Genomic DNA, 17,297 nt, shown 5'->3' with positions numbered 1-17,297 from the left:
TAGCTGGCTAGCTGACTTCCAGGGCTGGTGCTGCAGTTTAAAAGCTAAATGAAATGGCTAGCAGCACGTTTCCGTTCTTACTAATTAATATAGATCACCGTAACGTCAACAGCCGCTTGTTTGCTGAGCAGTTGGTGGTAACTAGATTAAAAGGTTGAGATGGTGTCCGGGTTAGCCTGTTAGCCTCACCTGATGTAAAATACAAGCTACCAGGAGAACATGTTCGCGGTCGCTGTTTGCTGTTTGACATTCGTTGCTGGTCATTTCCTGCCCCCTCTTTTATAACATGCTTTTTTCTTGTTCTCTAGGTATACTCGTCTGGCCCTGGAGACCCTCCTCAAGGACAGGACTCCTTTTGAGAAGTAGGCTACATTATTTTCTGAGGCTTGGTCACCTCTTCTGTCTTCTCGCATCTTCTTTCCCTCGTGTCCTTGTCAGACATGTTTAAACAGCTTTAAGCAAGATAACAGGGGGACTATTTGCTGTTGTGCAACAATATTGTATATTTAATGATTGATTTGGACTCTTGAGATGAAATGGGGAACTGTGGGATGAGGTAGTAGTTTGTATAGTTTTAGGATCACACCAGATCTGGGAGATAACTATACAACCTACTGTCTTTCTCACGGCAACCTAAACCCTCACCTGCACGATGGAGACCACCAGCATATCCACATCTCTCCTTCAGTTGCCACGGTGACTTAAGCCTCTGTTGCCATTGGTGACCAACAGTGCTCCCAAATTACATCATGAACATTCAATTAATTAGCTTGTTATATTCTGCATATTGCTGTCCTTTTGCCCCCGAAGACGACAACTGTCTCATGAATTCCATATTTCTGTTACTTAGGTTTCTCAGCCAAAGAAGGAGAATCATGAGCTGTTTTGATATTACATATTGAGGAACAAAACAAAGTCTGCCACTTTGGGGCGGTATTACGATGTCCCAGGGTGGATGGGTAGCTGTGCTGTGGTGAGGTAGTAAATTGTGTTGTTGTGGGGTGTGGGATATTGCAACCCCTAATTTGGAGATACAACTATACAACTTACTGCCTTTCACAGCGTGGCAGCATAATGCACTGTGTTCCAGCATGTGTGCAGACAAGAACATCCTTCAAACTTTCTACAGCCCACTTTACATGTGTTTAAATAGTTAGATTATCTTTAGAACGTGTGTAATACATGACTAGTTTGTTTTTTGTCATTAGAGCTGAAATTGGCAATTTTTTTGCAAGGATTTTGTTAATTGATTAACTATGGATTTAACTCAAATGTACTGGTTTAGTAGTATTTGCTGCTTTGTACTATGTGAGATTGATCTAAATTAGGACAGCAACTAACCAATTTTGTTTAATTGGATTTATCGGCACAAATCCTGACATTTAGTGTCTTTGTTTAAAAAAATCACTGAAATCATCAATAAAAAGTGACACATTTCTCTCATTTGATTAATCTTTACAGCTTTAACTAAATATCTGTGGGTTTTGGCGGTTGTTTGGACCAAAGGAGTAATCGTTTCATCAGGAATATAAATGACACAATCGCTTATTTTCTTTTTTCATTCACCTGGTAAAAGTGATGTTTTGCCTGAAATTCTGATCTATTTCATCATATATTCTTAATTTAATTTTAGAAGAGATTTGGGGCATTTTATATACTGTATTTTTGCATCAACTTTAAAATAAAGGAAACACCTTTGCTAAATGTCAAACTGGGGCATTTATTTTTAGCTTAGTCAATTATAGGATAATTAAACAGGTTGGACAATGTATACATATATTTATATAAGATATGGAGATGTAATGTACCAGGTTTTATCAAATTACTATTTTACACCTGTATTCACTGGGAAGGTATGTAGAATAATATAATAGTGTGTGTATATACTGTGCAATTCTGAAGTATTATTTTAATTCCTACATTTCAGAGGGAAGTATTGTTCCTTTTTTGCTGCAATATGCATTTGTTAACTTAATTGACAATGCAGATTCAGATTAATAACAAATTATAATAACAGATAAATCATGAATAAACTTTATTGATCACTTTGGGGAAGTTTACGAGCTACCCAGCAGGATAACTATATTAAGCTATTAAGATTAGCTCCACATTTACCAGCATTAACATTAAGGTGAGAATGTAACAATTATAATTCAGTAATATATATTTTATTATGAGTACTTATACTTTATATTTTTATGCTAATAATTTTGTACTTTTAATAAAATGTGAATACATGACTTCTTGTATTGTAGAGTGTTTCTTCACCGTTGTATTAGAAGATCGAAGAACTTCTTCCCCCGCAGATAAATCGGTAACCGAGTCAAAACCTTGTAAACTGGACACAAGCTTCCTGAGGCATCCAGTCTCCTGAATGACCTTGTTGAGCAGCAGAGTGGCTGTGATTGGACAGCATCCTTTATATCCCAGAGCCTTTTAATCTATATACGGCTCTGCACGTTCCAGAGGAGGCGTTTTCCTAAACGCTCACAAATTGGTCAAATCAGACCGAAGTGGGTGGGGCGTAACATCTATCTCTCTGCAAAGTTTTACTTTGAGAAAGTAAAGCAGAACAAAGTTAGAGGTTTTAGTACAGATAAATTAGGCAAAATGGGCATTTGGGCAATTTGAATTTCCTCATTTACCAAACCATATATTTCACTTTTTATATTAGTTATGGTGTTGAATACATCCAAATATAGCAGTCTTTGTTGATTAGAAGACGAAAAATGATTTTTTCTTTTTTTTAAAAGCCAAAAATAAGCAACATTTGTGACTAAGCGCTAAATCGATTCATATTGCTGTGTTCTTTGGCTCATATTTCAGAGATGCTTTGGTGCAGAAGGATTTTGAAAAGACATTTAGAATCTGTGTGGAGTCCTCTTGCTTTTTGCTATCTGGCCTTTTCTAATAGCACCGAGATACGGGTTTCTAGTGCTGAGTGGGTTGACTCCTGACAAAATGATGATTATGATATTTTCATAATTCTTTCAGTTGGTGTTTGAGTTGTGTGGAAATGGCGTACTGAGTCTTGTAGCCCAAGTTCTCTTGTTTAATTTGATGTATAACATCAATATATTTGCTCATGTTTATTGTAAGATTTTACACCGTCTAACTATGATGTGTAAATAGGCGCCCAATTGGGCGCCATGGGGCTTAAGAATACTAGACCGTCTCCCCAACAGGGCTATTGGCTTTATTATGGACCCCTTACCATATAGCCCTGTACGGTGACATTACGTTTTTAAAAAAAGAGGATTTAAGTATAGTTGTTGTATTTTTTCCTGCAAAATCTCTTGTTGCACCCTCCAGTCCAGCTGGTGGCGGTAATGCATCTCCTAAACTGGTTTAACAACCCTGAGTAAACACTAAAAAAGAAGAAGAAGAAGAAGAAGACCGTCCATCCATAAACCAACATGGCGAATATTCGGTGTGTCAAGGTGAGGAAAGAAAAGGATACATCTTCACACTGCAACACTTAACGACATGACTTACTCCGAGAGAATAGGATGCGTTACACTCCTGTTAGTTGTGTGTTCATTGTTCTTCCTGTTAATTAGTTTTTCTCGTAAGTACGAAGTTTCATTGTCTAGCCAACATATGGGAATCAATGAGTCCTGCAGCGTGTTTGTTCACCTTTGTCTTCTCGGTTACACTGACCTTTGAGACCGAGTGTAAAGGGCTATTCCACCCAAAGCACCCACACAATGTCGTTGGTCCCTGTCATTGGTGCTTTCTGGCCTTGCAGATAGTTTAGTAAAGTAACCAACTACATCTTCTCAAGGGCTCTATGTATGTACAAATTCGAGGTACTTTGACTTAACTTGAGTACTTCTTTATACTCATACCCCACTAGATCTTAGAGGCATTTAAAGTGAGCTCACTGAGCTGTGTTATCACTACCGGTGGAGGTCTGGTGAGGAGTGAGTGAGTCAGCAGGCACTAAAATAAGTTTTCACCGCATAGACCTTGAATCCATAATCGGACACCTAAAATAGTATGCACAATGTGAGATTTGCCGTTGACACTGAGGTGCACACTCACTCACAAGCGCATAATCCTTCTGGTGGAGATAATTATTGTTGAACTTCTTTTACTATCAATTAGGGCTGTTTTAGCCAACGTAATTATTTTCTTTAAAGGCTAAGAGAAAATGTCAGAAACTAGTAGAAATGTCCATTATTTCCAAAAGCCCAAGGTGAGCCAAACAAAAAAGCAGCATATTATAATTTAGGAGCTGGGTTTTAGTGAAAATGTAGTCACGTGATTTTTTTTTTTCAAACCACTTGAGTAATAATAATCTTTATTTCCTAAATGATGCCTCTGCTTTTTTTAATTAATCAGCAGTTTTGATATTTCTTTCATCCATTTCTGTCAGTGACCCATGTTTCTTCCCTGTTTTTTTCCTTATTTCCTGTTCTACCCGGCACCCTCGGGTCCGCCCCTGTCCATGTGTGTGCGTATTGCGTAGGGTATGGTTGGCTTGGTGACGGGGGGTGCGTCTGGTTTGGGCCGGGCCACTGTGGAGCGTCTGATCCAGAACGGAGCGTCTGCTGTGATCCTGGACCTGCCCTCCTCTGATGGACCAGCTCTGGCAGCCAGTCTGGGGGACCGCTGTGCCTTCGCTCCGGCAGACGTGAGTCCATGAACTCACAACGCTCTATCACTTAATAGGCATATACATTACAGTTAAAAAGTAATGACTCGGCTGTACTGATTGTTTGCATCTTGCCTTATTATTTTGATAGATAAAACAGAATAATTCTAACACCATTGAATTGTTTCCTTGTAATCTCTTCTATAGGGAAATAACTTGAATCCAGTGTGGTTAAGGTGGACTCTGCCACTGGCAATAAAAACTACTTTATATACTGGTAATTACAGTATGTAAACACACTTAGACGCTTTTGATGAAAAGCCATAACATATTCAGGAAAAACTGCATTTGATTTCATGAAAACTATAAGGATAATAACGTTTTTATGGGAAGATATCACATCTGGAAACATGTGGAAATGTGTACTAAATGAACTTGTAACGATAAGAGAAACTAAATACAGATCAAGGCTGCAGCTGTAATTGGAGCTCTAAATGTATGCTTTCAGCTCAGCAGATGACACTAACACATCATACAACATAATGCATGTGGTACATGTGACCATCCAAATCATTTATACCAGATTTCTCTCTAGTTGCTGGATGCAAATTGAACCAAATAACTGGTATCAATGTATTTACACATGTATGCTTGGTGGTATTTATATTTACTTACAGCCTTCTCATTTCTCAGGTGACGTCTGAAGCAGAGGTGCAGGCAGCTGTGTTCCTGGCCAGAGAGAAGTTTGGGAAGCTGGACTTGGCCGTTAATTGTGCCGGCATTGCTGTCGCCGTTAAAACGTATAACTTTAAGAAGGACCTTCCTCACAGCCTGGAGGACTTCCAGCGTGTGATCAATGTAAGGATGCACGCGCAATGAGCATACAACATCAGTAGAAAAATAAATCCCAGTTGCAGCTATATGACAGTTCCAGTGGAGGAATGTAACTAAGCTCAAGCTCTGGACTTATGGACACATTGAAAGTACTTGTACTTTACTTGGTTATTTGATTTTTACACAACATTCGTGGTTCTGGCAGGACAGCGACTCCACAAACATGATGATCTTATTGAATATGATGCATTACTGCAGATGTAACTACCCAACAGCATATAAAGGAGTTAAAGTGATCAGAACTGCAAACATCTACATACGTTAAATGCAACATGCACATTAATACAGAATCATCATATATGATGGTAAAAAAAAAAGATGGACTGCACAAGTTTTGTAATTAAGGTTTTGAATGCAGGGTGGTTACTACATATTTTCACAGTGCTTTTACTTCAGGGCTCTAAATGAACCCTTTCACCTTTGGTGTGTTTTCTGCAGGTGAACATCGCAGGAACCTTTAATGTGATTCGTCTTGCTGTGGGTGAGATGGGGAAGAACGAGCCTGATGCAGATGGACACAGAGGCTGCATCATTAACACAGCCAGCGTGGCAGCCTTTGATGGACAGGTCATTTGAAACAAAATAAAAAGCATTAAAAAAACGACTGAGTGGACGAGCCATTTCTCAACTTTCTTTTGTGCTCTCCGTTTCCTCTCCAGGTCGGCCAGGCGGCATATTCGGCCTCTAAAGGTGGTATCGTTGGAATGACCCTCCCCATTGCACGAGATCTGGCCCCCATGGGCATCAGAGTCATCACCATAGCACCAGGTCAGTGTGAGAAGTGAAACGGTTCACAGAAAGTCTGGGTTCGGTTCATATACCCCCGTTTTAGGGGGTATATGAAGGATATAAGTTGAACTGAGGAGGGAACATTACAAACATTTCTGTATTACACTGAGATGCGAGACTGGAGTTGAGACAACGTGTATCTACTTGTTTGTTTCACAAGTAGGCAGCTTACATGCTGATTTTAAACCAATAAAAAGCTAAATCATCATCATTGTCACACTATTGCTGGCGGGTTCCAATATTACATTTTGTCCGATGTGTTCCGCCTCTTCACGCTCCACGGGGACTGTTTAGCTGCAGTCAACCAAAGCCTGCTGGAGTGTGACTGGTCAACAATACAAATACCAGTCTGACTTGAAACAGAAACCACAACGCTTCAGATGCCTTATCGAGATCTCCTCCCCCACAGCGGCGGAGCAACGCAGACACACCGTCCTTGTCTAACACACCTCTCCGTTGCGTTGTAATGGAGTATTTTACATTGTTGTAATGGTACTTTTAGTTCAGTGAATGATCCGAGTTAACTTAAGATCTGAACACCAATTGGGGGGGGTTTCCTTGGTGTTTAAATCTCAATGTTGTCTCTCTTTATTCCTGTAGGTCTGTTCTCCACTCCCCTCCTGGCTGGTCTCCCAGAGAAGGTGCGCTCCTTTCTCGCCCGCCAGGTGCCCTTTCCCTCTCGCCTGGGACACCCCGCGGAGTTTGCCCACCTGGTGACATCGCTGGCTGAGAACCCCATGATTAACGGCGAGGTCATCAGACTGGACGGAGCCATTCGTATGCAGCCCTGAGACAGATGGTGTGTGTCCGTGTGTCCACGTTAACTAAAGGTGTTGATCATCACCGTCATCGATTTAAGAGAACATTTTTATGTCTGAGTGTTCGTGTGTGGGGCTGCCTGTTGCAATTACGTTGGAGAAAGCTGCATACAGTGTGAGAGAAAGTGTGTCAAATATCTGTACATCATTCAGAGCATTGCAGTCATTTGTGCACTCCACTTTTGTCGTTTTGTAAACTAATTCAGATTATAATAAACCTCCAGATGGGTTTGATTATCTTCTAAGGTTTTCTTTGTCTAGAATTGTATTCCCCGACAGCATCTTTCAGATCTTCCTGATAGGACAAGTTAGATTTTTAAAAATCACCTCATCCGATTCTTTTCTTTTTCTTTTTCTTTTTTTTGGTAACTTCAGATAACTATTTAAATAACAAATTGTGTTTGTACCGAACAAAAAAATCAAAATACGAGAAATCTTGGTAATGCAGCAATTCCCCTGAATCACATTAAATTAAAGATTCAGTGGCAGCAACTGGAATGTTGGTGCCAAAGACACATCTTTAATACCTGCGCCGTGTGTATTTAAAATTGTTTGGATTTCATTCAACTTTATTGTTGTTGAGTACAAGTTCTGAGACAACGCAATGCAGTTCAGTGCAAAAAGCATTAAGAGAGCAGAATAATGTACATAGTGGTGCTTATGGAACACAAACACATAAAGTTTACAGAAAAGAAATGCATACATTTAAATAATAATAAATAAAAAAATCAAGTCAAACAAGGAGATCCACACTCACGGACTTTGAGTTTTGAACCCTTTATGGACACTCTGTAGGTCAGCATTTTTACAGACTTTGCCTCAAGGTATTACCCACAAATCACAGGGTTACCAAACAAAAATAGGAAGGCACATAATGTAATATTTAACATTAACATTAAGGACTTAAGAGGGTCTATAAAAACATGAAGTCAGAGGAATTACTATATTACACACTTCAATTTCAATGCCATAGTAGGCATGAGGAAAGTTACGACTACCAAAAGCAACAATGGATGTAATGGAATAATAATACAAGCAGTAATGGTATTGTCAATGCTAATAGCAATGCAACTAATACTACTAATAAATCATCAAGGTAACGTGATATGTTGCTGCAAGCTGTCCCATTTACCATTTTGTTTGCAGCTGCCTTTAAAGAATCCACAGGAGGTCAAAAGAAACAGTTACATCCTGTTAGATCTAATCTGAAGGATGTGTTCATAAATATATATTTATGTAGAAATGTGTGTGTATCTGCATTGTGTGCTGTCCTTTGTTCTTTTTTATGTCTGCCTGTGAAACACATTGGTACTCGTTTGTATGTGTGTTATATAAATAAGCTTTATTATTATCAATCACACAAGATATGTCTTTAGATTAAACCTGAGCCTAACCGCCGACAATATTACAACTACACAGAAAAATATGGATTTTAAAACGTGGTGTTTGTTGTCAAATCTAAGAGCCAATCAGCTCTCTGATGTGGCGACAGCCAGGCGTTTCCCATCATGCAATGGGTCATGCAGTTGCTGTAGAGCAGAACGTCAGCATCATGTCACCAGGGATGGAATGTAACTTGTATAATTTGTTCAAATTTCAATTTCGAGGGACTTAACCTTCCACGTTGTGGTACTTTATACTTCTACTCCACTCAAATGTATTGTATAGCTTTAGTGACTTTGTTGAAGTGATGTGCATACTAATGCACCACTAATCAAACAGTGGTTTAAAGGTACATTTACTCAAATACTGTAGCCTATAACAGGCTTAAGTATACATTTGAGGTACTTGTGCTTTACTTTAGTTTTTTTTATTTTATGCTACTTTTACGTGCAATTTACACATGGCACACACTCCATTTACGTGTCTGTGTTTGACTGGGAATGAGTACGGGATGCACACCCTGGTTATTGTCTGGTGGGGTCTTAATGCTCTTTGCAGATGAGAAGAGTCCCGAACATGGCAAAGAAAGAAGAAAAGAGAAAATACAGGCAGAGGGCGGAGTCTCTCGTCACACAATTGTAGTGGTTCATAAGTGATGATTGAGAGGGATTCTTTTTGTATAGGTCTATTCATTGTTTTTCTTTTGAAAATTGCTGCATATTGTGTCTTTTAAAAAGACGGAGATTTTTAGAAAACAATTGCTGCATCAAGTTACAAACAAACACAGTTATAATGTACAATCATACATAAATTTACAGTTAATTGACTGCAGAGGGGAAAAAGAATGAGGAAGGGCGTAAAGTAGAGACTGATGTGGAGGCGGGGCTTCATCACTTAGAGAAGTGAGCACTTCCCGGTTTGACAGTGAAAGCTGAAGAGAGGTGCGTTAAACCACCAGAGCCTCAAACATGAACATTCGTCACACTTTGATCTTCTTTTATTTTAGTGAGTACGCTGACTTTCTATTTCTGTCACTCTTTTTTTACTATGTTATTTTTTCAGTCGGTCAGTTAAACTTTGAAGTAGATGAGAAACAGTTTCATCACATCTCGTATCGCTTCAAGAGTTATGAGTCACTGTGTAGAAATATTCTGTTACAAATAAAAGCCATGCAGTCAAATTGTATTAACATCACAATCTACTTAAAGTATCAGAGGTAAAAGTACTCATTATGCAGAATGTAATTATTGATGCATTCATGTCTTCATCACTTTAATGTTGTAGCTGGTAGAGGTGGAGCTCATTTCGACTATTTTATATTTCCTCCTGGAGATCAATACAGTTGCATTATAATCTATAATAAAATAATTATATAATATAATTAAAAATATCTTAAAAAATATAATCAATTGTCATTGATTATATTTTTTATTTATGTCTGCAGCGTAACCAAAGATATGAAATAATTGTAGTGGCATAGAAGCATCAATTAGCAGAGAATAGAAATGTATCTCAAAACTGCACTCACAGTACTTGGGTAAATGTACTTAGTTACTTAACATTAGTCACCAGCCACCTCCCTTCACATGACATCATTAAAAGTACTGGTGTCTTTAAGAAAATACATTGAAATCAATAATTAATTAATAAATGTACACTTTTATGGTCTTAGCTCTCCATAACTCAAACAATTAACTCAATATTTGTTATATAAACTTTTGTGACTGGTGACTCATATTATTTTCTTTAAATTCTAACTTTGGTAATGAAATTATATCTTTCATTGTGTCACATTTAGACATAAACTATACTATCTTTCAGAATATATTCTTTCATTCTTCCAATCTAAAAGGTTATTCTTTTTTCAGTTTTTTTATCTGCCACTCTAACCTCCCTAAGTGTGTGACTTTGTTCTTTGAGGTTTGTTCTCTGAATATTGCCCGATAATCTGTAATAATAATATTGTTTTTCTTTCCTTCAGTGACCTTAATAAGCCGTCGTAAGAATGTTAGAGTAGACAATTCTGATGCTTAAAATCTTGGTTGAATCCATATACAAAGTTTGTTGTATAAAATTGTTACACCTCAGTCACGGACCAGTTGGACTGGGTATCTCATCCCAGTGAAGCAAGTCCAGGTAATAATAACTATTGATTGATCATCCTTTCACCAGCACTGTGGGCCAGAAACACTGGTCTCATCAATGCAGAGATCCTCGTCGCTAAAGGAAAGGAAGGAGGAAACATCACAGTTGAATGCCTCTTTTCTTTCTCTGGAAAATGGAAGATCTTCTGCAAGGAAACATGTAAAGAAGGAGAAGTTCTCATTGAAACAGATGAAGTCACAGCTCAGAGTGGCAGATACAGCATTACATATAAAGAAGGAATGTTTCCAGTATCTTCTACAGTTCTGAATGTGAGCATCACAAAGCTGATTGAATCTGATGCAGGAAAGTATGTTTGTGCTTTGCACAGAACTTTTACACCTAATCCATCAAACCAGGAGATTGAGATCAGAGTCGAAGACGGTGAGTTTCTCCTGAGAGAATCAACTTTACAATGACAGCTGCTGATGTTTCAAACAACTCAAATTTGTGTTATTTAAGTGAAATGTTACCACAGATAGTTTTAGTTGTATCCGTACAATCAGTATGTGATCGTGTAGTTGTGTGTTCATAGTTTTTTGTGTGTGTGTTTCTCAGCTCCAATCTCCTCAAAACCAACCTCGACTCTCCAACCTTTTTCAGCATCAGTCCCATCAGCCTCCACACAGACGACAACACCGTCTTCGAGCTCCAGTCCAGGAAGCTCTATACCTTCATCCGCCTCCCCCGAAGGTACCAAGCAGTCTCAAAAGCAACATACAGCACTAGTTGGAGGTTGGAACTTTTTTTGCTATAAAGTATTAATTTAATGATTTAATTATTCAGTTACTGTTATTATTAGCTTGACAGTTATGCAGGCTCCCAGACATATTGCATCATAAAGTGTAAAACAAACTTGTTCTTCTGCTTAAACAACCACAGCTCCACTGATGTATGTGGGTCTGTGTCTGTCCGTCATGATCGTCGTGTTAATAGCAGCTGTGCTGATATTCTGCAGGAAGAGAGCCAGTATACCCAAAGGTGAGGCAACAGGAAACACACCCACACACCCACACACCTACACCCACACCCACACCCACACACACACACACGCACACACACACACACGCAACATAAAGACACCCGGACATCTAAAACGGAGCATTTAGCTTCTAAAGAAAAGTTCATAGGGGACTTTCAGAAGTGTTTCAGACATTTTGACATTTGACGTTTTGAAAAGATAAATCCTGCTAGATGTTCCTATGAAACGCACTATATCAGTGATATGATGAAATAACGACTTATATTCTGAATAAGACTTTATCTATGGTGTCAAGCTGAACTTAATAGATGAACTTTATTGTAAGCTATTCAAACTGCATTAATGCATTCCTTCTGAATTTGCACAAAAGTGAAAAAAGTAATGAAATGTAAGTGGATATCTATACAATATACAGGACATAGAACACATACTAGGTGTGTGTGTGTGTGTGTGTGTGTGTGTGTGTGTGTACAGGGAGTGGGTGTGAGTGTAGGGGATTTGGAATGAGAGGTATACTGTATGTGCTATATGTAAGATGAATGAATGTGATATACATGTACATTTGTCATGAATTTAGGGGGATTTATTGGCAGAATATTATATTCATACCTTCATTTCATTAGTGTTTAATGACCTGAAACTAAGCATGAGCCGTTTCTATCTTCATAGGGAGTGGGTCCTTTTCACCACCATGTTGCGCCACCATGTTTCTACAGTAGCCCAGAAAGGACAAACACTGGTCCTATTGAAACCCTTTGGCATTGTTTTGTTACCTGAAGACCACTTTAGTTCTCTGACACACACTCACCACGAAGTGAGGCCACTAAAACACTGCTTCTTTTCTTTCTTGTGCTTTGTCTTATATTAATGTATTTATTTGTAAGTTAGCCATAATAGGAGAGTATACTGTGTACTATCTTATACATCAAGGTATTATATACGTTTGTTTGCCCTCGATGGACTGGCGGCCTGTCCAGGGTGTCCCCTGCCTTCGCCCTATGTCAGCTGGGATAGGCTCCAGCGCCCCCGCGACCCTAATGAGGATAAGCGGTATTGTGGATGGAAGTAATGACTCGGCTGTACTGATTGTTTGCATCTTGCCTTATTATTTTGATAGATAAAACAGAATAATTCTAACACCATTGAATTGTTTCCTTGTAATCTCTTCTATAGGGAAATAACTTGAATCCAGTGTGGTTAAGGTGGACTCTGCCACTGGCAATAAAAACTACTTTATATACTGGTAATTACAGTATGTAAACACACTTAGACGCTTTTGATGAAAAGCCATAACATATTCAGGAAAAACTGCATTTGATTTCATGAAAACTATAAGGATAATAACGTTTTTATGGGAAGATATCACATCTGGAAACATGTGGAAATGTGTACTAAATGAACTTGTAACGATAAGAGAAACTAAATACAGATCAAGGCTGCAGCTGTAATTGGAGCTCTAAATGTATGCTTTCAGCTCAGCAGATGACACTAACACATCATACAACATAATGCATGTGGTACATGTGACCATCCAAATCATTTATACCAGATTTCTCTCTAGTTGCTGGATGCAAATTGAACCAAATAACTGGTATCAATGTATTTACACATGTATGCTTGGTGGTATTTATATTTACTTACAGCCTTCTCATTTCTCAGGTGACGTCTGAAGCAGAGGTGCAGGCAGCTGTGTTCCTGGCCAGAGAGAAGTTTGGGAAGCTGGACTTGGCCGTTAATTGTGCCGGCATTGCTGTCGCCGTTAAAACGTATAACTTTAAGAAGGACCTTCCTCACAGCCTGGAGGACTTCCAGCGTGTGATCAATGTAAGGATGCACGCGCAATGAGCATACAACATCAGTAGAAAAATAAATCCCAGTTGCAGCTATATGACAGTTCCAGTGGAGGAATGTAACTAAGCTCAAGCTCTGGACTTATGGACACATTGAAAGTACTTGTACTTTACTTGGTTATTTGATTTTTACACAACATTCGTGGTTCTGGCAGGACAGCGACTCCACAAACATGATGATCTTATTGAATATGATGCATTACTGCAGATGTAACTACCCAACAGCATATAAAGGAGTTAAAGTGATCAGAACTGCAAACATCTACATACGTTAAATGCAACATGCACATTAATACAGAATCATCATATATGATGGTAAAAAAAAAAGATGGACTGCACAAGTTTTGTAATTAAGGTTTTGAATGCAGGGTGGTTACTACATATTTTCACAGTGCTTTTACTTCAGGGCTCTAAATGAACCCTTTCACCTTTGGTGTGTTTTCTGCAGGTGAACATCGCAGGAACCTTTAATGTGATTCGTCTTGCTGTGGGTGAGATGGGGAAGAACGAGCCTGATGCAGATGGACACAGAGGCTGCATCATTAACACAGCCAGCGTGGCAGCCTTTGATGGACAGGTCATTTGAAACAAAATAAAAAGCATTAAAAAAACGACTGAGTGGACGAGCCATTTCTCAACTTTCTTTTGTGCTCTCCGTTTCCTCTCCAGGTCGGCCAGGCGGCATATTCGGCCTCTAAAGGTGGTATCGTTGGAATGACCCTCCCCATTGCACGAGATCTGGCCCCCATGGGCATCAGAGTCATCACCATAGCACCAGGTCAGTGTGAGAAGTGAAACGGTTCACAGAAAGTCTGGGTTCGGTTCATATACCCCCGTTTTAGGGGGTATATGAAGGATATAAGTTGAACTGAGGAGGGAACATTACAAACATTTCTGTATTACACTGAGATGCGAGACTGGAGTTGAGACAACGTGTATCTACTTGTTTGTTTCACAAGTAGGCAGCTTACATGCTGATTTTAAACCAATAAAAAGCTAAATCATCATCATTGTCACACTATTGCTGGCGGGTTCCAATATTACATTTTGTCCGATGTGTTCCGCCTCTTCACGCTCCACGGGGACTGTTTAGCTGCAGTCAACCAAAGCCTGCTGGAGTGTGACTGGTCAACAATACAAATACCAGTCTGACTTGAAACAGAAACCACAACGCTTCAGATGCCTTATCGAGATCTCCTCCCCCACAGCGGCGGAGCAACGCAGACACACCGTCCTTGTCTAACACACCTCTCCGTTGCGTTGTAATGGAGTATTTTACATTGTTGTAATGGTACTTTTAGTTCAGTGAATGATCCGAGTTAACTTAAGATCTGAACACCAATTGGGGGGGGTTTCCTTGGTGTTTAAATCTCAATGTTGTCTCTCTTTATTCCTGTAGGTCTGTTCTCCACTCCCCTCCTGGCTGGTCTCCCAGAGAAGGTGCGCTCCTTTCTCGCCCGCCAGGTGCCCTTTCCCTCTCGCCTGGGACACCCCGCGGAGTTTGCCCACCTGGTGACATCGCTGGCTGAGAACCCCATGATTAACGGCGAGGTCATCAGACTGGACGGAGCCATTCGTATGCAGCCCTGAGACAGATGGTGTGTGTCCGTGTGTCCACGTTAACTAAAGGTGTTGATCATCACCGTCATCGATTTAAGAGAACATTTTTATGTCTGAGTGTTCGTGTGTGGGGCTGCCTGTTGCAATTACGTTGGAGAAAGCTGCATACAGTGTGAGAGAAAGTGTGTCAAATATCTGTACATCATTCAGAGCATTGCAGTCATTTGTGCACTCCACTTTTGTCGTTTTGTAAACTAATTCAGATTATAATAAACCTCCAGATGGGTTTGATTATCTTCTAAGGTTTTCTTTGTCTAGAATTGTATTCCCCGACAGCATCTTTCAGATCTTCCTGATAGGACAAGTTAGATTTTTAAAAATCACCTCATCCGATTCTTTTCTTTTTCTTTTTCTTTTTTTTGGTAACTTCAGATAACTATTTAAATAACAAATTGTGTTTGTACCGAACAAAAAAATCAAAATACGAGAAATCTTGGTAATGCAGCAATTCCCCTGAATCACATTAAATTAAAGATTCAGTGGCAGCAACTGGAATGTTGGTGCCAAAGACACATCTTTAATACCTGCGCCGTGTGTATTTAAAATTGTTTGGATTTCATTCAACTTTATTGTTGTTGAGTACAAGTTCTGAGACAACGCAATGCAGTTCAGTGCAAAAAGCATTAAGAGAGCAGAATAATGTACATAGTGGTGCTTATGGAACACAAACACATAAAGTTTACAGAAAAGAAATGCATACATTTAAATAATAATAAATAAAAAAATCAAGTCAAACAAGGAGATCCACACTCACGGACTTTGAGTTTTGAACCCTTTATGGACACTCTGTAGGTCAGCATTTTTACAGACTTTGCCTCAAGGTATTACCCACAAATCACAGGGTTACCAAACAAAAATAGGAAGGCACATAATGTAATATTTAACATTAACATTAAGGACTTAAGAGGGTCTATAAAAACATGAAGTCAGAGGAATTACTATATTACACACTTCAATTTCAATGCCATAGTAGGCATGAGGAAAGTTACGACTACCAAAAGCAACAATGGATGTAATGGAATAATAATACAAGCAGTAATGGTATTGTCAATGCTAATAGCAATGCAACTAATACTACTAATAAATCATCAAGGTAACGTGATATGTTGCTGCAAGCTGTCCCATTTACCATTTTGTTTGCAGCTGCCTTTAAAGAATCCACAGGAGGTCAAAAGAAACAGTTACATCCTGTTAGATCTAATCTGAAGGATGTGTTCATAAATATATATTTATGTAGAAATGTGTGTGTATCTGCATTGTGTGCTGTCCTTTGTTCTTTTTTATGTCTGCCTGTGAAACACATTGGTACTCGTTTGTATGTGTGTTATATAAATAAGCTTTATTATTATCAATCACACAAGATATGTCTTTAGATTAAACCTGAGCCTAACCGCCGACAATATTACAACTACACAGAAAAATATGGATTTTAAAACGTGGTGTTTGTTGTCAAATCTAAGAGCCAATCAGCTCTCTGATGTGGCGACAGCCAGGCGTTTCCCATCATGCAATGGGTCATGCAGTTGCTGTAGAGCAGAACGTCAGCATCATGTCACCAGGGATGGAATGTAACTTGTATAATTTGTTCAAATTTCAATTTCGAGGGACTTAACCTTCCACGTTGTGGTACTTTATACTTCTACTCCACTCAAATGTATTGTATAGCTTTAGTGACTTTGTTGAAGTGATGTGCATACTAATGCACCACTAATCAAACAGTGGTTTAAAGGTACATTTACTCAAATACTGTAGCCTATAACAGGCTTAAGTATACATTTGAGGTACTTGTGCTTTACTTTAGTTTTTTTTATTTTATGCTACTTTTACGTGCAATTTACACATGGCACACACTCCATTTACGTGTCTGTGTTTGACTGGGAATGAGTACGGGATGCACACCCTGGTTATTGTCTGGTGGGGTCTTAATGCTCTTTGCAGATGAGAAGAGTCCCGAACATGGCAAAGAAAGAAGAAAAGAGAAAATACAGGCAGAGGGCGGAGTCTCTCGTCACACAATTGTAGTGGTTCATAAGTGATGATTGAGAGGGATTCTTTTTGTATAGGTCTATTCATTGTTTTTCTTTTGAAAATTGCTGCATATTGTGTCTTTTAAAAAGACGGAGATTTTTAGAAAACAATTGCTGCATCAAGTTACAAACAAACACAGTTATAATGTACAATCATACATAAATTTACAGTTAATTGACTGCAGAGGGGAAAAA

General features: G+C 39.0%; 2 protein-coding genes across 2 annotated transcripts; both read left to right on the top strand.

The window, feature by feature from the left end:
• Nucleotides 1-3,355: 3,355 nt before the first annotated feature.
• hsd17b10 (hydroxysteroid (17-beta) dehydrogenase 10) lies at nt 3,356-8,453 on the top strand. Its single transcript, XM_034536595.1, has 6 exons — nt 3,356-3,440; nt 4,472-4,636; nt 5,291-5,455; nt 5,930-6,058; nt 6,151-6,259; nt 6,881-8,453. Exons 1-6 carry the CDS (start codon nt 3,417-3,419, stop codon nt 7,069-7,071), a joined length of 783 nt encoding a protein of 260 aa, XP_034392486.1. The 5' UTR covers nt 3,356-3,416; the 3' UTR covers nt 7,072-8,453.
• Nucleotides 8,454-10,865: 2,412 nt separating this feature from the next.
• Nucleotides 10,866-16,427, top strand: LOC117733856 (3-hydroxyacyl-CoA dehydrogenase type-2-like). The gene is made up of 7 exons (XM_034537760.1): nt 10,866-10,933; nt 11,182-11,316; nt 11,574-11,604; nt 13,265-13,429; nt 13,904-14,032; nt 14,125-14,233; nt 14,855-16,427. The coding sequence occupies exons 1-7, from the start codon at nt 10,866-10,868 to the stop codon at nt 15,043-15,045; spliced, it is 828 nt and encodes a 275-aa protein (XP_034393651.1). The 3' UTR covers nt 15,046-16,427.
• Nucleotides 16,428-17,297: the final 870 nt, after the last annotated feature.

The sequence above is a fragment of the Cyclopterus lumpus genome, chromosome 7 (assembly GCF_009769545.1).
Source record: "Cyclopterus lumpus isolate fCycLum1 chromosome 7, fCycLum1.pri, whole genome shotgun sequence".
Classification (NCBI taxonomy): domain Eukaryota; kingdom Metazoa; phylum Chordata; class Actinopteri; order Perciformes; family Cyclopteridae; genus Cyclopterus; species Cyclopterus lumpus.
The sequence above is the reverse complement of the archived record's forward strand: the minus strand, read 5'-3'. Positions and strand labels throughout refer to the sequence as shown.